This window comes from Narcine bancroftii, chromosome 14 (assembly GCF_036971445.1).
Source record: "Narcine bancroftii isolate sNarBan1 chromosome 14, sNarBan1.hap1, whole genome shotgun sequence".
Lineage (NCBI taxonomy): Eukaryota > Metazoa > Chordata > Chondrichthyes > Torpediniformes > Narcinidae > Narcine > Narcine bancroftii.
This window is the reverse complement of record NC_091482.1, coordinates 9,884,930-9,905,458: the sequence shown is the minus strand read 5'-3', so window position 1 is coordinate 9,905,458 and position 20,529 is coordinate 9,884,930. Positions and strand designations below refer to the sequence as shown.

The 20,529-nt window shown below is 47.4% G+C and overlaps 1 protein-coding gene across 1 annotated transcript; it reads right to left on the bottom strand.

The window, feature by feature from the left end:
- Positions 1–7,172: 7,172 nt before the first annotated feature.
- LOC138749312 (zona pellucida sperm-binding protein 4-like) lies at positions 7,173–19,438 on the bottom strand. Its single transcript, XM_069910529.1, has 12 exons — positions 19,246–19,438; positions 18,464–18,588; positions 16,817–16,934; positions 11,418–11,558; positions 10,734–10,921; positions 10,540–10,637; positions 10,000–10,127; positions 9,736–9,925; positions 8,822–8,969; positions 8,662–8,734; positions 8,295–8,420; positions 7,173–7,497 (listed from the first exon to the last, which is right to left on the bottom strand). The coding sequence occupies exons 1-12, from the start codon at positions 19,436–19,438 to the stop codon at positions 7,388–7,390; spliced, it is 1,638 nt and encodes a 545-aa protein (XP_069766630.1). The 3' UTR covers positions 7,173–7,387.
- Between the last annotated feature and the right edge of the window lie 1,091 nt (positions 19,439–20,529).

Below are 20,529 nucleotides of genomic sequence, written 5' to 3'. Positions count from 1 at the left end.
TGCAAGCTCCAACTTCCAGAGACGTCAACATTATGAATACTCCTAAAGGCCTGATGATTGAATCTATGACACGGTCGCAGCAGATTCAAACACGATCAGCAGACTCAAGTATGAATGTAATTTCCAGGAATAGAACTCAATTCCAAGAGTGTCTGCTTTCAAATTCTAAGCAGTAAATGGAGAACAAAAGATTCCTGGCAATGAGTGCAGGACCTTAATCTGATTGGAGAGTTCCAACAATCTGATGAAGCCAGAAGACAAATAGGTCATTTAAACACACTATGAACTCTGCTGTTCGCTTTTCATTTTAAAATAAAATTGTGTGGTTTTACAACTCTTCATTGCCAAACAATGGAACTGCACTACACTAGTGAGGAGTTCTGCTTGAAGTTTGTTCATTTCACCACAAATTAATAGAAGTGGAGCAGATGGTCTTGGTTTTCATCATGAATGTGCAATGAAATCTTGCATGAAATGAAACAAGTTTAGACACAAGTAGAAATGAAGGGAAGATGTGGACCTTTGGGGAACATCAACATACCCTTCAAATCCCATGGGTCTGAAATGTCCACTGGCATTGGCAGTGAAAATACACTCAATAACCTAGTTTCTACAGAGACCATTAATTTACAGTTCTGACTGGACAACTTTTCAATCCCATAGACTGATCCCAATCTACACTTTGAGAACCATTTTCAAGTATCCACCTTATCAAGCTTAATCTTCCCCTATGGAAACAAAATCCATTTTCAAAGGTTCCTCCTTTTACATTTGCCTCAACTCTTGCTCCCGAAACCTTCAAATCTTCTTGCAATTACTCCCTTCCTTGAAAAATGCCAAATCTATTCAAAAGAGCAGAATTCAAAAGTCTGCAGACACTGTGATTGCAGTAAAAGCTGGAGGAACTCAGCCGGTCGCACAGCATCCATAGGAGGTAAAGATATATTACTGACACTTCGGGCCTGAGCCTTTCAAGGTTCCCTCTAATAGGAGAGAATTAACATCAACCTCCAGTTTCCATTAAACCCTCCCCAGCTCTGTCTCTTCCCTCACCCCCCCCCCCCCACCCATCTTGTTTCCGAGCCAAAAATCAATACTCACCTTTCCTTTCATATCCAATGGACACCTTTTGGCTGTGGTTCAGGGCTCCTTCCCTCTCTCCAGTCTTTATTCAGACGCCTTCCTGTTCTTTGCTAATTCATTTGAAGGACTCAGGCCTGAAAATTTGGTAAACTTTACCTCCTATGGAGGGAGCAAGAGTGGCAGAGTTCCTCCAGCATTTCTGTGTGTTTTACTTAATCTCTACACAACATCAGCTGCACAATTGCAAGACATTTGTGCTCCAACTCAAACATTAGGAAGCTGTATTTTGCTTCTGTTCTCACAGCAACTGCTGTATTGGCAGTATCTACAGTTCCCAGCAGGTTGAGACAATCTATACCAACCTAAAGCTGCTTACACTCTTACATGCTGTGGCCTGCAGTCCCATGCATCTGGTATTTTTAAAAAAATTAATGCATTTGCTCCAATTTCAACACGAGACCAGGCAGAATAATCGTTTGGCATAGACTAGAAGGGCCCGTTTTCTATGCTGCTCAGACCATCCAGAATGGTTGCTTCCTCAACAAGGCAAGATTCTAAAGTGCTCAACCTTTTCACTCACAGCCAAGGTCAAATATTCTTGAGCCTATACATGATTTTTTTTTAAACCACCCATGATTGGGCTGGCAAGATAGACCCCCTCCCTAAACAGTGAAAATGGAGTGGCCGTCCGGTTTGCAACCTCTCACATTTCGCTTGTTCAGTAGCAATTTTGCCATCATCTAGAAGGACCAATGGTCCATAGCCCCCACATTGTGGAACACTGACAATAGACCCCAAACCCACAATTTCAAAGTTAAGCCTGCATCTCACTCTGGCCCCCTCAATCAAAAAGATGCATTCATAGATTTTAATGCATCTCCAACTTGCCCTCAACATTCATCTCCAGCCCAAATCATAACCAGAGGCATTCCTTCCTCCACCTGGAGAATCAAACCATTGGAAGTTCAAACAGCTCAAAAGTACTGTATCTAGTCAGCTCCTCCAAAACCCATTTAAGTGATCAGCCACAGAATCAGTTCTGCCACCCTGTCCCAGGACTTCCTCAAAAACAGCCAATTTGCTGTTTGTGGCAAGATGTCCTTCTGCTTCCACAGATCTTGAGGCCAACTTTCTCTACCGACACATCAAGAATAGCACTTCCAGATATTAGCATCTAGGAAGGAGATCCTGTTGCACAATGTTTGTTTTTTAAAAAAAGAGCCCTGTTATTTATAGTACACACTCTTTCCATTTACTCTTCCAATGCACAATGTCATTTGTTCAAATTAAACTTAGTTGGCCTTTTCCTGCCTAATTCGGTGACAGATTATATCCTACATAGGTGAAAGAATGGCCTTGAAGTAAATAGTTTCTCTGCAAGGAACAAGTTAAAATGCAGATGACTCAGTAACAAGCAACGATTGGGAGATGATAATTTTTGCACAAGAGTTTGAGAAGGGTCAGATTAAGCTGCACGGCTGGCTTAGCAGTTTGCATGCCTTTATAGCACCAGCGATTTGGACGGCGGTTCAAATCCCACACTGACTGTAAAGAGTTTGTAGGTTCAGTGGGTTTTCCCAGGGCTCTGGTTTCCTCCCACTGTTCGAATGTACTGGGGTGTCGGTTAATTGGGTATAAATGGTCTGAAATGGCCTGTTACTGTGCTGTTTCGAACACTACAGAAAACAGGTCATTTGGCCCTTCTAGTCTGTGCCAACCATTATTCTGGTGGTCACATTGACCTGCTCCCATTCCATAACCCTCCAGACCTCTCCCATCCATGTATCTATCAAATTTATTCTTAAGATCAAGCCTGCATTCACCTCAGATGGCAGCTCATTCCACACTCCCACTGAGTGAAGAACTTTCCCCCTAATGTTTCCCTTAAGCCTTTCCACTTTCAGCTTGAAACTATGATCACTCAATATTTATCTTCCTCAATCCAAGTGAGGAAAGCCTACTTGCATCCACACCTCTCAATCTTGTAAACCTCGATCAAATCTCTCCTCATTCTTCTTTGCTCCAAGGAATAAAGTCCTAACCAGTTTAATCTTTTCCTGTAACTCAACTCCTGCTGACCCGACAACATCCTAGTAAATCTTCTCTGCACTCTTTCAACCTTATTGAAATCCTTCCTGTAGTTAGGCAACTAGACTATTCCAAATTTGGCCTCACCAATGTTTTAAACATCTTCCACATAGCATCCTAACTCCTCAATACTTTGATTCATCAAGCCCAAGATGCCAAAAGCTTTCTTTAGAACCCGGTCATCTTCAGGTATTCCCAGATATTTTTGCTCCTCCACATTCCCTAGTGACCTATCATTTATTGTGAATTTAAAGCATTTTGGAAGGACAAACCATCTACATTTTTTGGCCCATTCTCCCAGTTGGTCCAGATTCCTCTGCAAGTTTTGAAAATCTTCCTTGCTGTCCACAACACCTCCCATCTTTGTCTCATCAGCAGACTTGCTGATCCAATTGACCCATCTTTGTCTCATCAGCAGACCAATTGACCACATTATCATCCAGATCATTGATTATAGACAACAAACAACAATGGTCCTAACAGATCCCTGGGGCTTCCAGTCTGAGAAGCAACCATCCACTACCACCGTTTTCTCCCACACAGCCAATTTCAAATCCAGTTTACAATCTTTCCATGGATAGCCAGTGTCTTCACCTTCGAAACTAACCTCCATGTGGGACCTTGTCAAACATCTTACTAAAATCCATGTAGTCAACAGCCTTTCCTTCATCTACCTCCTTGGTAACATTGAAAAACTCTACAATTCATTAAACATGATCTACCATGCAAAAAGCAATGCTGGCTGTCCTAACATCAGCCCATGGCCATCCAAATACCTCTATATCCTCTCCTGATCAATTTACTACTGACGTCAGGCTCACTGGGCCTAGTTACCTGGGCCTAGTTACCTGGTTTATTTTTGGAATTTTTTAAATAACAGGACCACATGAGCCACCCTCCAATCCTGTGGCACCTCATCCGTGGCTAAGGACATTTTGAATATATCTGCCAGGGCCGCTGCAATTTCTAGCTCAAGGTCCAAGGAGAATATCTCAACTGGCCCAGAGGGGCATTTATCTACCTTTATTCACTGCAAGGCCGCAAGCATCTCCTCCTCAATCTTCATGTTCCATGGCACTTCTGTTTGTTTCCCTTCCTTATTCACTATGCCAGCTTCCTGAATAAATACTGATGATTAAAAACTAAGATCTCCCCCCCCCCCCCCATTATGTGAGGCTCCATACAGTTGACTACTCTGATCCTCTAGGGGACCAATTTTGTCCCTTACTATCCTTTTAGTCTCAATATACTTGTAGAAACCCATCAGGTTTACCCTCACATTATGTGCCAAAGCAACCTCATGCCTTCCCAATTTCCTGCAACTATTTTCTTGCATTTTCTGGACTCCAAATACCTCATTAGCTCCTTGTTGCCTATACTTGCTACACACCTCCCTCTTAAGCAAATCACTAATATCCCTTGAAAACCAGGGATCCCCGTGCCTTTAATCCTGATGGGAACATGCAAACTACACTCAATGTTCCCTTTGAAGGCCATCCACTTGCTCAGAAAACGTATCCCAATCCACTCCTCCCAGATCTTTACTCGTTTCTGCAAAATATGGCCTTCCTCCAATTTAGAATTCCAACACAAGGACCTTTTCCATAATTGAAGCTAATGATATTATTGTCACTGGACCCAAAATGTTCACCTACACATCTGTCGCCTGATCGGTCTTGTTCCCGAACAGGGGATCATGTACTGCATTCTGGTACCTCCATATTTTGGTAAATGAAACTTGCCTGAACACAGCTGACAAACTCTAAACCATCCAGCCCTTTCACAGTATGGGAGTCCCCAGTCGATATGTGGAAAGTTAAAATCTGCTACTATCACAACTTTCTGTTTCTTGCATCAGTCTGTTCTCCACAGATTTGACAATTGGGTGGACTATAATACAATGCTATAAGTGTGGTCACACCTTTCCTGTTCCTCAATTCCACCCATATGGCCTCTCCAGATAAACCTTCCTGGCTGTCCTGACTTCACACAGCTAAGATATTTTCCCTGACTAGCAATGCCACTCCTCGCCCTTTCATCCCTCCCCCTCTATCATGTCTAAAGCCATGGAACCCCAGAACATTAAGCTGCCAGTCCTAACCCTCACTAATAATATCTCACATGTCTATCCATGCCCCAAGCTTGTCAGCTTTTCCAACAATACTCCTTGCATTAAAATAAACGCACCTGAGAAAATTGCTCTTTGATTTCTGTCCTTGTACCACCATAATCTTCCCAAACATTCTGATCCCTCTCCCTCTGCAAATCTAGTTTAAACCCATCAGGGCAAGATGAACAAACCTACCTGCAAGGATATCAATCCTCTTCCAGTTCAGATATAATCGGTCCTGTCAGTACTTATACCTTTCCTGGAACAGAAACCTGAAACTCTCCCTACACCATGTCCTTGACTGCCTTATCCTATTTCTAACCTCTCCAGCATGTGGCACAGGAAACAATCCTGAGATCACTACCCTGAAATCTCCTTGCAGGAGCTCCTCACCCTTCCTTACCTACATCATTGGTCCCTGCATTGACCACGATATCTGGCTGATCACCATTCCACCCAAGAATGTCATGATCTCAATTGGAGATATTCTGGACCCTGGCACCAGGGAGGCCACATACCATCTGGGATTCTCAAATCTCCTCCAGTCTGGTCTTCCAACTATGGAATCCCCCATTGCTACAGCTCACCTCTTCCTCCCCCACCCAGCCACAGCTCCAGACTGTGCCAGAGACCTGAATGCCAAGGCTTATACCCCTCAACAGTATACTTGTAGGTCTAAATTTAAAATTTAAGGAATGTTAATGCAACAGTGTCAAACTTCCTACTAAAATGGAGAACTTTGATGTATTCCAAACACCCCTCCAAATCAAATAGGAGAAGCAAGACAATTTTGGAATGGAAGATCTTTACCAAATTATTAAAAATTTAATTTCCAAAGTCCAGTGCCACACTAACTAAGATGGTGATCTGGCATCATCTGGTGGTCAGTGGTTGGTTTGCAGTGCTAAATTCAGAGCTTGGTTCAGTTATAGGAGCAAGCTCTTCAGACCAGAGCCTGCACGAGCCACTTATTTACACTAAATTTGAATTAATTCCATTAAAACCTATAACCACTCAGCTACAATGGGGTAAATTTACTAAGCAATTAACCTACCAACCATTTTGCTGTTTTCCCAAGCACGTGGAGGGAATGTAGTCCAAACTCATACCCCCAAGGTCAGAAATGAGCACAGCTGCTGCTCATCACCAATCAAACCATCTGTTCTCCCCCATGTGCAGATATTTACTTAACTCATGAGCTGCACATTGCAGCTAATCTCCAAAGCAGAGGTGCTTCAACTGCCACACATGACAAGAGTTGAAGCCCACCATTACAATTTAGTCCCACAAGCCCATGCTGTCCTAATTCTGCCCAATTGGGTACAACTCCTGTACATTTTGAAGGGTGGCAAGAAACCAGAGCACCCAGAGGAAACCCAGGCAGGCACAGGGAGAACATACAAACTCCTTTACAGACAGCAGCAGATTCAAGCCTGGGTCTCTGTCACTCTCAACAGCGCCGCACTAACCACTAAGCTCACCCAAATGTTCTGGTGGTAGCAGGTCAGACGAGCTGGTAAAGGTCAAATAAAAGTCGAAGTATTGTTCAATAAAGTATTTACATTCAACTTTAGTGGAGGAAATTGAAAAAGCTGACTCCATTTAAAATGCTTCCACTGGAGTTGAAAGAATGCAATTTGAGCGCAACCCTAGCTAGCACCTCTTGTACTCAAGCTTCCAGCAGTACAACTTAGTGGAAATTCAATATTGTACTCGACATCACAAAATATTGATTACATAAAATAAATTGCTCTATTGCAACACATGAAGCTTCAACTTCAATCCAGATTATAGATCCGAATTCTTAGCAAGATGCAAATACTTTCAGCCAAACAGTATGTTGAGGATTTATTTTGTTTATTGTACATTCTGTACAATCCACAGCCCCAAAAGTATACTCATCTTAGAAATAGATAATCACATCATAAAATATACAATTTAAATACCAGTGTAGCTACAGACAAAGCTAATTAGCACTGGCACTTCATTCATGGCAAAGCCAGACAGGGTGGTGTCCGTTCATTCTGAAAGCAACTTCACACTGCTCCACAAATCAAACTGAAGGGGCTCAAACTTGTTGCACATTAGAATACAAACCTTATTAAACTACGATTTGTGCATTTGTTTACAGTTCCAACACAAAACAAGTCCAGTGATTAAAGCCAATGCAAGAGACGCCACAGCTGCAGAAAGGAGGATGTTATCAGCTACATTTTCTGCAATGAGATTTAAAGAAGGTCAAATTCCACAATTGTTTTATAATTCAATGATAAATCTTTGTTCAAGGCAGTTACCAAGTTGCTTTAAGAACCACCAAGGCTACTGCTAAAGTAAACAACACAGATCACCAAGATTTCAGCTAACCTCCAGGCAGGGTTTTGTTGATATTTTGATTTTAAAACTAAAATCTTGATAAGAGTTCTCCGATTTAGTTCAGATCTTTGGAGCTTAATGCAGGCTTTGTGCACAAGATCTCACTTGACGTGGCTACCTTTGCAATTCTTAAAGCTACAGAGCATCAGGATGGAGGTTATAATCCAATTATAGTCAACTTGCTCTCAATGAAACAGATATGGCAAAAATTCTACCCTCAAATCTTACATGGTCACAAAGTGCACAACATTTTAATTAGTTTGACACTTACAATAAACTGCCTTCTACCCAAACTACAGCAACACTACTTGAGACTTGCTTGCTGAATCGAACACACAAATAGATGTGCTACCAGTTCTAGATGTTTAAACAGCACATCAACAGGCCCTTCTGGCCCATGAGCCAGTGGTGCCCAATTATACTAATTAACCTACAGTCCTGACACATTTTGAAGGTGTGAGGAAACCAGAGCACCCCAAGGAATCCCATGCAGACACAGAACATACAAACTCCTTAGACAGCACCAGATTCGAACCCTGGTCCCTGGCACTAACAGCATTGCACCAACTGTGCCACCGTGTCATTGTATTCTAGAGTAAACTTGCATACATGGTTAGTGATTAGATGAAATATTTCATACCATTTGCTTGAGAAGAGTCTACAACACCAGTTTCCTCAGGAAAGAAGATTATGGGCTTCTCCAAAGTCACTAGCCCTTGGTCAAGAGCTTCCATCGACATGTGAACATTTGAATTTCTGACTTCTCCTGTCAAATGAGAAAAATTTTTCACGTTAACAAATTTCTGCTAGCCTGTTAAAGCAATTCAGCCCAGTGTTACAATCAAGTGGGAGCGCTGCCAAGTGTTTAACCAGCAAAATCTGGTACAGCTATTTGCTCAGTGAGTAAGGGCAGGGTGAGTAAGGCCAGGGTAGATTCAGCACAGTTTCAAGACAAAACTATGTCTTCACCCCTCAGCCACAAGTGAAATCATTAATTAGATGCTTACTTTTCCCAGCATTGCAGGTCGCTGCACACTCCTCAGACAAGGGGCATACCGAGGCACTGCAGTGGAAATAAACCTAGAAATAACAGAAATAACAAAAATCACATCGAGTAGCACGTGTCAAGTTGTGTTATGAGTAGTTGTGTGCAAAACCAGTCCAAACCTTGCCACTCAAAATTGCTCGCGTTCTCCGATCCCAGAATTGGAATGTTTTCACTTCAAACCATTTGTGATGCTTTGGAAACACCATTGTGGGAGTTGTGTTGACCTTGTGTAGTTGGGTCAGGTAGTTGTCCCCATAATATGGACACCTGCAGGAAAAGACAACAGCTTTCACGTCCTTGCTCTGAGTATTGTTGCTATTTTAGGATGTCAAATTAATAGTGTGAAAGTAAATTAGAATAAAAGCCAAATCAATCTAAAAGCCATACACAGTACAACCCTGGTATCTGACATCTATGGGGATTGGTAGATGTCAGATAAGTGTATTTTCCAGTTGCTCCCTTATGATGTCTAATACGCCTACATTAAGAACCAACAGAAGACAAAGATACTAGATTGTACATGCACTGAACAAGCTTTGCTTGCATGAATATACAAACTTATTTTCAGTCATATTCTTTAAAAAACATTCAACTACAGGTTTCTTCCCTTTACAGAGAGCTCGAACAGTATTATAGATGAACAAATCCCTTCTCCAAGTTCACAGATAAAGCCTCTGGCCAGGAAAACTCTTACAAAGCAGAGATAAGGAGACAATTTAAGAGAGTTACCCCAACAGCAAGCCACATCAACCAGCTCTTCATCTTGGGCGACGCCATTGCCGTTTCACACAACTTTATTCAAACAGCTGCTACGAACAAAGCACGACTAAGGCATCCGCTGGTTGAATGTTTGTGTTATTTCAAAGAACATTTAACAATTTTAAACATCCATTTTTTTTTAAATGTTTTTTTTTTATAAAACTTGTTTTTCTCTTTTTGCCAGTTGCTCAGGGGTTTACTGTACCATAGCTAATAGAAGCCTCTGTCAGCAAGTACATCCAAGTCAGGTGAATGGAAAGGGAAAAGTACTTGCCCATTAACAAGAATGCTCCATTGTTTGCCAAGATGAGGGTCCTGTGTTTGGGTTGCCCAACAGTCATTCAACGCTAGTTCAATATTGCCATCCAGCCTGTGGAGAAGGCGCACTTCTATGTACAATGGCTCTCTAAGGTATCTCCTCAATGGGTAGTCTCCATCAGCAAACCAGGTACCGTAGGACTGGTCTGTGGAAGCAGATTAGATCAGAACCAGTATACCAGAAGCACACCGACAATCGACATCATGTTAAACCAATTACCTTTAGCTATCCTCATTGCCAAATAGAGTCCACCACCATGTATCACAGGAGATGGAGGGGAAGGAGTGTTCACCCTCAGAGATAAAGGAATGCTCTTGCTCCTGTTCAAATAGCACTTCACATGCAACCTGTGAAAACAGCATGAGTGTTTGATCTCAACTTTCTTGGAAAGTGCATACAAGCCTTAGCCAATAAGAATGGTGAAGGGGGGGGGGGGGGGGGAAGAGTCAATTTTAAAGAAACGAGTCAAGTTAAAGGTGATAAACTTGTGCTCTCCACAAGTTGGGTTTGAGAGGAGATTCATGCTCTTCAAATGGAGAGTTTTTTTTTTAAATACCAGTATTAGTAAGATTTCCTGAACATAGATGGATGATCCAAAGGTTGCACCCGGTCAGTAGTTACGACGGGAAGGACGATTTGAAACTTTAGATGCAACAAGACCAATATAATGCTCCAAACATATTTCTGCATAGACATGGAATTCAGGTCAGCAAGGGAAACTGGAAGTTCAATCTGATCCAATGCAAGTCGCCCGCTCACCTGAAAGTACTGTCTCTGGTTATAGAGCCACGAGTTCCCTTCTGGATGTTCCTTTTTGCCACTATATCCACTTGGTAAGTAATGTTTTGTCCAGTCACCTACAAGGCAAAGCTGTGAATTTCTGCTAGCATGCAACCCTACCACCCCCCACCCCCCCCCCCCACCACCTTAGAGAAGAACAAGAGGGAACTTACAGTTTTCACACTCCCACAGGCATTGAGGGGAAAGCTAAAGACAACAAATTCAGTCGTCCTGATTTTGGGAGAACACCCAAAACTTGTGTTGTTTGCCAACGTGATGGAACCAAGATCAAGTGAAGGCACGGTGGCAACCCTGGGGACTACGATTGTAAATAGACCTTTGCTTGTGCAGTCAATATAAGCTGAGAATAGAATGGAGTTATTGAGCGTTAGCAAATATTGCAAGCAGCAGCATGTTTTGAACAGCTTTCTTTGGGGGCAGCCACTGTGGAGATTGCATTAAAAATGTTTATTCCCCATTAATTTGCTTTAATGGTAGAAACTTTGAATAAGTACTGCATTTAACAGCATACAAGACTCCCCTCCCCACTTCAGCAGGGACTATTAAGAACTAAACATTTTTTTTTAAATATAAAGTACACGTTTTAGTGTATTTGCAGGTAATCAGATCCACGTTTTTGTGCAGGTCCTTCCATCCCCACTACGGGGCTCTGGCAGCAATACCAGGCCGACAGCAGGACATTCCTCTGATACCAGAGCCAGGCAGCAATATCATGCTCTCCAATAAAGTTACCTTCACATACAAGACCCAGAGTGGTTTTTTTGGGCAATTTTTTGGGGGGGGGGGGGGGGGGGGAATGTATGCCGTCAAATACAGCTGGTCAAAATTAAACTTACTAGTCTTTCCATAAAAGCAAGGAGCTCCTTTATTTTCTGGATCGTAGCAGCATCCTTTAGCATTGCACGCCTTCTCACCCAGAAATATACTTCCACACAGCACACGATCTTTGGCACTGACAGCACATATTGCTGTTTTATCTGCAATGGAGGCAAAAATTAATACCAAGAACCAGCTAAGGCCGTATTAAATCAATGTAAATAATAATTCTGCAATATTTGAGAGCTGGTTTCACCAAAAGCTTTAGACAATTCTCCTGTGCAAAACCTAGGATCAAGATGGTCACACAAAGAATAGATGTGCAGCTAATGGACATAGCTAGGGAAAACCAGCAGTGGCCATAAGGCATTCCCCAGAAGAGCTTCAAGATGGCACAGTTAGCTCAGACTTCACCACAAATATCTTGGAAGCCGACATTTGGTGGCATGATTTATTTCATGTTTATTTTCTTGCATCACAGCTGCAGTGTGCACATATGCACGAAATGAGCCCTTTCCTTAGGCAATGGAAACTGCTGTTAGGATCAAGCTACCATTTGCACCATCTTACCTGCAATAAATCTTTGGCCTGAAGGAGTGCATATAGTCATCGCAGCAGCAGAAGTAACCACACCCGGAGCGGCACCGATCGTCCTCACAGCAGTTGAAATAACCGCACCCGGAGCGACACCTGTAGTTTTCAAGGCAGATGGAGTGACCACACCTGGAACAGCACTGCTCGTCTTCACGGCAAGGCGAGTAACCCCTGCGGGAGCGGCGCTGCTCGTCTTCACGGCAAGGCGAGTAACCCCTGCGGGAGCGGCGCTGCTCGTCTTCACGGCAAGGCGAGTAACCCCTGCGGGAGCGGCGCTGCTCGTCTTCACGGCAAGGCGAGTAACCCCTGCGGGAGCGGCGCTGCTCGTCTTCACGGCAAGGCGAGTAACCCCTGCGGGAGCGGCGCTGCTCGTCCTCACGGCAAGGCGAGTAACCCCTGCGGGAGCGGCGCTGCTCGTCCTCACGGCAAGGCGAGTAACCCCTGCGGGAGCGGCGCTGCTCGTCCTCACGGCAAGGCGAGTAACCCCTGCGGGAGCGGCGCTGCTCGTCCTCACGGCAAGGCGAGTAACCCCTGCGGGAGCGGCGCTGCTCGTCCTCACGGCAAGGCGAGTAACCCCTGCGGGAGCGGCGCTGCTCGTCCTCACGGCAAGGCGTGTTACCCCTGCGGGAGCGGCGCTGCTCGTCCTCACGGCAAGGCGAGTTACCCCTGCGGGAGCGGCGCTGCTCGTCTTCACGGCAAGGCGAGTAACCCCTGCGGGAGCGGCGCTGCTCGTCTTCACGGCAAGGCGAGTAACCCCTGCGGGAGCGGCGCTGCTCGTCTTCACGGCAAGGCGAGTAACCCCTGCGGGAGCGGCGCTGCTCGTCTTCACGGCAAGGTGATTAACTTCTTTGGGAGCGGCGCTGCTCGTCTTCACGGTAAAGGGAGTAAACTCTTTGGGAGCGGCGCTGCTCGTCTTCACGGCAAGGTGAGTCACCTCTTTGGGAGCGGCGCTGCTCGTCTTCACGGCAAGGCGAGTAACCCCTGCGGGAGCGGCGCTGCTCGTCTTCACGGCAAGGCGAGTAACCCCTGCGGGAGCGGCGCTGCTCGTCTTCACGGCAAGGTGATTAACTTCTTTGGGAGCGGCGCTGCTCGTCTTCACGGTAAAGGGAGTAAACTCTTTGGGAGCGGCGCTGCTCGTCTTCACGGCAAGGTGAGTCACCTCTTTGGGAGCGGCGCTGCTCGTCTTCACGGCAAGGCGAGTAACCCCTGCGGGAGCGGCGCTGCTCGTCTTCACGGCAAGGCGAGTAACCCCTGCGGGAGCGGCGCTGCTCGTCTTCACGGCAAGGCGAGTAACCCCTGCAGGAGCGGCGCTGCTCGTCTTCACGGCAAGGCGAGTAACCCCTGCGGGAGCGGCGCTGCTCGTCTTCACGGCAAGGCGAGTCACCTCTTTGGGAGCGGCGCTGCTCGTCTTCACGGCAAGTCGAGTAACCTCTTTGGGAGCGACGCTGCTCGTCTTCACGGCAAGGCGAGTAACCTCTTTGGGAGCGGCGCTGCTCGTCTTCACGGCAAGGTGAGTCACCTCTTTGGGAACGGCGCTGCTCGTCTTCACGGCAAGTCGAGTAACCTCTTTGGGAGCGGCGCTGCTCGTCTTCACGGCAAGGCGAGTAACCTCTTTGGGAGCGGCGCTGCTCGTCTTCACGGCAAGTCGAGTAACCTCTTTGGGAGCGACGCTGCTCGTCTTCACGGCAAGGCGAGTAACCTCTTTGGGAGCGGCGCTGCTCGTCTTCACGGCAAGTCGAGTAACCTCTTTGGGAACGGCACTGCTCGTCTTCACGGCAAGGGGAGTAATCTCTTCGGGAGCGGTGCTGCTCGCCTTCACGGCAAGTCGAGTAACCTCTTTGGGAACGGCACTGCTCGTCTTCACGGCAAGGGGAGTAATCTCTTCGGGAGCGGTGCTGCTCGCCTTCACGGCAAGGCGAGTAACCCCTTCAGGAGCGGCACTGCTCGTATTCACAGCAAGGCGAGTTACACCTTTGGGAGCGGCGCTGCTCGTCTTCAAGGCAAGGCGGGTAATCACTTCGGGAGCGGCGCTGCTCGTCTTCACGGTAAAATGAGTGAGCTCTTTGGGAGCGGCGCTGCTCGTCTTCACGGCAAGGTGAGTCACCTCTTTGGGAGTGGCGCTGCTCGTCTTCATGGCAAGTCGAGTAACTTCTTTGGGAGCGGCGCTGCTCGTCTTCACGGCAAGGCGAGTAACCTCTTTGGGAGCGGCGCTGCTCGTCTTCACGGCAAGGCGAGTAACCTCTTTGGGAGCGGCGCTGCTCGTCTTCACGGCAAGTCGATAAACCTCTTTGGGAACGGCACTGCTCGTCTTCACGGCAAGGGGAGTAATCTCTTCGGGAGCGATGCTGCTCGACTTCACGGCAAGGCGAGTAACCCCTTCAGGAGCGGCACTGCTCGTATTCATGGCAAGGCGAGTAACTCCTTTGGGAGCGGCGCTGCTCGTCTTCACGGCAAGGTGATTAACTTCTTTGGGAGCGGCGCTGCTCGTCTTCACGGCAAGGTGAGTCATCTCTTCGGGAGCGGCGCTGCTTGTCTTCACGGCAAGTCGAGTAACCTCTTCGGATGTGGTACTGCTCGTCTTCACGGCAAGGGGAGTAATCTCTTCGGGAGCAGTGCTGCTTGTCTTCAGGGCAAGGGGAGTAACCTCTTCGGGAGCGGCGCTGTTCGTCTTCACAGCAAGGTGAGTAACCGCATCGGGAGCGGCGCTGCTCGTCTTCACAGCAAGGGGAGTAACCTCTCTGGGAGCCGCGCTGCTCGTCTTCACGACAAGGCGAGTAACCTCCTTGGGAGCGGCGCTTCTCGTCTTCACGGCAAGCGGAGTATCCTCCTTGGGAGTGGCGCTGCTCGTCTTCACGGCAAGGGGAGTAACCTCCTTGGGCGCGGCGCTGCTCGTCTTCGCAGCAAGGGGAGTAACCTCCTTGGGAGCGGCGCTGCTCGTCTTCGCGGCATGGCGAGTAACCCCTTCGGGAGCGGCGCTGCTCGTCTTCGCGGCAAGGCGAGTAACCCCTTCGGGAGCGGCGCTGCTCGTCTTCGCGGCAAGGCGAGTAACCCCTTCGGGAGCGGCGCTGCTCGTCTTCGCGGCAAGGCGAGTAACCCCTTCGGGAGCGGCGCTGCTCGTCTTCGCGGCAAGGCGAGTAACCCCTTCGTGAGCGGCGCTGCTCGTCTTCGCGGCAAGGCGAGTAACCCCTTCGGGAGCGGCGCTGCTCGTCTTCGCGGCAAGGCGAGTAACCCCTTCGGGAGCGGCGCTGCTCGTCTTCGCGGCAAGGCGAGTAACCCCTTCGGGAGCGGCGCTGCTCGTCTTCGCGGCAAGGCGAGTAACCCCTTCGGGAGCGGCGCTGCTCGTCTTCGCGGCAAGGCGAGTAACCTCTTCGGAAGTGGTACTGCTCGTCTTCACGGCAAGGGGAGTAATCTCTTCGGGAGCAGTGCTGCTTGTCTTCAGGGCAAGGGGAGTAACCTCTTCGGGAGCGGCGCTGTTCGTCTTCACAGCAAGGCGAGTAACCGCATCGGGAGCGGCGCTGCTCGTCTTCACAGCAAGGGGAGTAACCTCTCTGGGAGCCGCGCTGCTCGTCTTCAAGGCATGGCGAGTAACCCCTTCGGGACCAGCGCTACTAGTCTTCGCGGCAAGGCGAGTAACCCCTTCGGGAGCGGCGCTGCTCGTCTTCACGGCAAGCGGAGTATCCTCCTTGGGAGTCGCGCTGCTCGTCTTCGCGGCATGGCGAGTAACCCCTTCGGAAGTGGCGCTGCTCGTCTTCGCGGCAAGGCGAGTAACCCCTTCGGGAGCGGCGCTGCTCGTCTTTGCGGCAAGCGGAGTATCCTCCTTGGGAGTGGCGCTGCTCGTCTTCGCGGCATGGCGAGTAACCCCTTCGGGAGTGGCGCTGCTCATCTTCGCGGCAAGACGAGTAACCCCTTCGGGAGCGGCGCTGCTCGTCTTCGTGGCAAGACGAGTAACCCCTTCGGGAGCGGCGCTGCTCGTCTTCACGGCAAGGCGAGTAACCCCTTCGGGAGCGGTGCTGCTCGTCTTCACGGCAAGGCGAGTAACCCCTTCGGGAGTGGCGCTGCTCGTCTTCACGGCAAGGAGAGTAACCTCCTTGGGAGCGGTGCTGTTCGTCTTCACAGTAAGGGGAGTAACCTCTTTGGTAGCGGAGCTGCTGGTCTTCACAGCAAGGGGAGTAACCTCTTTGGTAGCGGAGCTGCTGGTCTTCACAGCAAGGGGAGTAACCTCTTTGGGAGTGGCGCTGCTCGTCTTCACAACAAGGGGAGTAACCGCACCCAGAGTAACCTCTTTGGGAGCGGCACTGGTTATATTCAGGGCAGCTGGAGTAACCGCACCCGCAGCAGCGCTGGTCGTCTTCACAGCTGCTGGAGTAACCGCACCCTGAGCTGCGCTGGTCGTCTTCACAGCAGCTGGAGTAACCGCACCTTGAGTGGCACCTGTAGGAATGGGAGCATTGGTTTGTTTTCGGTAACAGCAAGTGACTGGGCAGTTGTCAAAGAAATTACAGAAAGTCCCAAATATTGTTACAGGGAAAAGATCTGTGGAGAACAGATACTGATCAATATGTATTTGAGTGGAGTTGTGGTTAGTGTATAGGTTTGATCAATTGGAACATTTACTGGCAATCCCACTTAGAAGTATTAACTCTAGCTTGGTAAATTTTTTATTTTTTTTTTTAAGTTTTTTTTTTAAAAAAGATTATTTTTTTTTTAAAAATGTCAAAAAGTTAGGAGTCAAGATTCCCACAACACAAAAACTTCCCCACATTACATACAAAGATCAATGAAGTCTGTGTCATCCTTGTTTTAATTGCTAGCATTTAAAACTTACCAGTCACAGGAATCAGTTTTGATGGCAAGGAACACTCAACAGGAATGCGCTCGATGACAATGATCCTTTCCGATTCATCAACTCCGTCAATCCTCAGTTCCATGCTCACTGTATTATTCTAGGTGGGGTTAACAATGTTGATAGACAGCTGGCTTAGTGTCAAGACTCAGTTGTATACAAGCAAATTGACAAATTATTCAGAGGATTTTGCTTCCTGGACACTTTTGGGTGTATTTTATGGAATTTGGGCTGCTGGTCACAAATATCACCTTAAAATTTTCCTAACAGATGCTTTTTTTAAAAAAAATACAAAACATTGTGATTTCTTGCACATTTTAAATCTACTAATACATTGCCCACAAAGCAACCACAACCTTGCAATTAATGTCAGCAAAACCAAGGAGACTGTGGACTCATGGGAACACGACTTGGTCCTCATCGAGAGGGTCAAGAACTTCAAATTCCTGGGTGCAAACACCTCCAAGTATCTGGCCTGGAGCCTCCACACTGATGCAATCACAAAGACAGCTCACCAATGACTATACTTTGAGGTGTCTGAGGGTGTCACTGAAGACCCTCAAACCTCTACAGGTGTACCATGGAGAGTATTCTGGCTGGCCGCATCACTGCCTGGTAATGGAGGCTCCAACTCTCAGGACAAGAATAAACTCCGCAGAGGGTTGTTGATTTGGCCTGTGACATCACAGGCACCACACTTTACCGAGGACATCTACACGAGGCCGGGGTCTTTTTTTTTTAAAAAAGGCAGCCTCTATCCTCAAAGACCCCCACCACCCAGGCCATGCCCTCTTCATTCTGCTACCATCAGAAAAATGGTACAGGAGCCTGAAGACAAACACTCAGCAGCACAAGAAGAGCTTCTTCCCCGCTGCCATCAGATTCCTGAATAATCAGAACTAAAAACATTGTCTATTTGTGCACTGTTATTTTTATTTATAGTAATGTTGTAAGATGGTTACAATATGAATGTTTGCAGTATGATACTGCTGGAAAACACTGAATTCCAGGACAATAAATTCAGATAGCAAGCGGTTTGGTCAGTCCATGCATGCCCGGGCATGCACTCCGTGCAAGTACTACGAAAATGAGGTCTTAGGCCTGGGCATGCATGGATTTAAAGAGAATTTTCTTGGCGACGACAGAGCACCAAACTACATCCAGCTGATTGACAACATGCTTCAAGCCTCCAAAACCAGGAGGTGCAACGTGTCATTGAAAATTCATTTTCCGCCTTCGCACTTGGACTTTTTCCCTGCGGACCGTGGCGACATCAGGGGTGAACGCGGTGAAAGGTTCCACCAGGACGTTGCGACCATGGAACAAAAAAAACAGCATCAGGGCAACTGGAATCCATCAACGCCGGCCGACCATTGCTGGACACTGAGGCATCAGATGCGGAGTACAAATGAAAATCAGCTGGAAGACATTTTTTTAGGTCAGTTGAACTAATGCAATGTGCCAGCGTCATTATGCGATTAATCGTGCCCAATTCAATAAAAGTTACTTTAATGTTTCTCCAACTTCCTGTGTGATTCAGCTTGAATCATAGTCCCCAATTTCTTTTTCAGGAAGCAAACCTTCAGAAAAAACTTTGTCATCCAAGTTAGTGATCACGCCCACACTCACCACCACGTGCACGTAGCATCCATCATATGGAGTGCTGAAGAGCAGAGATCCATTGGCTTCTGGAATGGTGGCAAAGCTGCAATTGCTGTGCAGGGAACGCAAGTCTCTCGGCACACCAGAGTCATCTGCAGAAAGAAGAATGCACTTCCAGACACTCTCTCAACCGCCGTTGTCAACATTGGGCATGGTTACAAAGTGGCTGCTCCCAGCTGGCAAACTCTGCCCAAGGTCATAATTCACAGCGGGGTGGCCATTAAAGTTACGGCCCAGACAAGAAGTCGAGGGCAAGGTGCAGGTGACTGGTTCTCAATGGACAACCTGCACGCGGCAATTGTTGCAAAGTTCCATTCTTTGAAACAACTCGGTCCCTCGAATCCAAGGGAAGAAGTTTTCAAGCCACGACACTGCTGTGTTTGGGCAGGTTTACACATTTCCCCCTCCCTGGTGGACAAATGTCCTGGGGGGGGGGGGGGAATGAAGACATTTTAATGTATTTTTTCAATAAAATAACACAGACATGACTACTCCTTAATTAACCTCCATAGGCTTTCGAAGAGTGGAGGGGACCCACCCACCAGGCAAACTCCTGACAGACAGCGCCCCCGGGCCAAAGTGAAGGAAGCAGGAAAATAAAGTAGCGAATTGGCTTGTAGGAGTTTAGAAACAGTTACTTACAGGTTGAAGGAAGGATTAAGTGTCTCGGTGAACCCAAGTCGTCCACTGAGAGGCAACTTTGGGGCCATAGTCCACTGACAGCGCCCTTCGGCCCCCACCCCACTTACCCACGATTGAAAGTCGAATCGACATTCCCTGAAAGGAATCGTTGCGGATCCGCACCCTGAGTCCAGCCGGCGAGCAGCTAATCTCCTCGGGGTAGTCAAAATATTGGACCGAGACGGGGCTGCGATCATCCGAGGTCGTCGTCGTCCTGAAGACGTTCCCCCAGAACCACAGAAACATCACCAAGCTCCCCATCTCGAAGCGCTGCAGAGAGGAGGGGGGGGGGGCAGAGCGGGCTGGATGGGCTACACCGGCTTTTGAAGGCCGCCCTCTTTCGGGGGGGACCCAATTAATGCTCCCGAGAAGGGATTGGGCGCCGTTAACAAGCGAGACGCGTTAACAGAGACAGGGCTGTCGTCCAAATGCACGAGGAAAACGTTTGGGGCAGTACCTCCTCCACTCACCCCCCTCCTGGACGAGGCATGTGATTCTCGCCCCTGAATCTCTCTTCCAGATTTGGCCGGGATGTTGCAGATAGGCAAATGAGCTCATGAGAAACGGCTTCAATTTTGGATTTGGAAAGATGAAAACGTGCAGAATTTGGGGCTGACAGGTCCTCAATCCATCCCGTCAAGATCAACCTTGAATAAGACAGTGTTGGTCATCTTCCATAACCAACTCGTTACAGACCGGAAGACCCATAAACAAGATATTCACCAAGACAAATAGTTACTTAAACAAAAGTTGCTTTAAACATGAAAACAGGATCAAACTTCAACTTACTTTTATTGGCTTACTTAACCCCCTTCTCATTCTAAGCGCACGTGTATGTAATGTGTGTGTACGTTCAGAAAAGTTCTTTGGTTCACAGTCCAATTTCCCTTCTCACTCCTCCAAGTTCACTGGTGGCAGGTAATTCTTATACCGTGCACAGAATTTAACATTTCTAAAGTTAACGAGGCTATGGTGCTTGAAAGATAAATGGTTACCACTCAGGAAGGTCCTTGTCGGTTTTCAGAGAGGGATTTGTTGTTCGCTGGACACAGTGATTCCTTCTGATCAGCCACGTCGGGGTCTTGCCGAAGAAGCTTGCCTTATCAGGGTTTTCCAGGTGATAACCTCTTTCTTTCAGGTCACCACAGAGTTTCCCTTATTTCAAGTGAAACATAATACAGCCATGCATCTCCTCTTGTATAGAGCACAAGGGCTTTGACCAGGCCGTCTTCCAAAATAGGGGGCTTTCCATAAGCTTGGCAGCTTGTCCTGTTCCAGTCCCAGTTGCTGTCTGTAACACTGTACAAGTGATCTGTGTGTGTGTGTATGTGTCTCTCTCTCTCTCTCAGAGA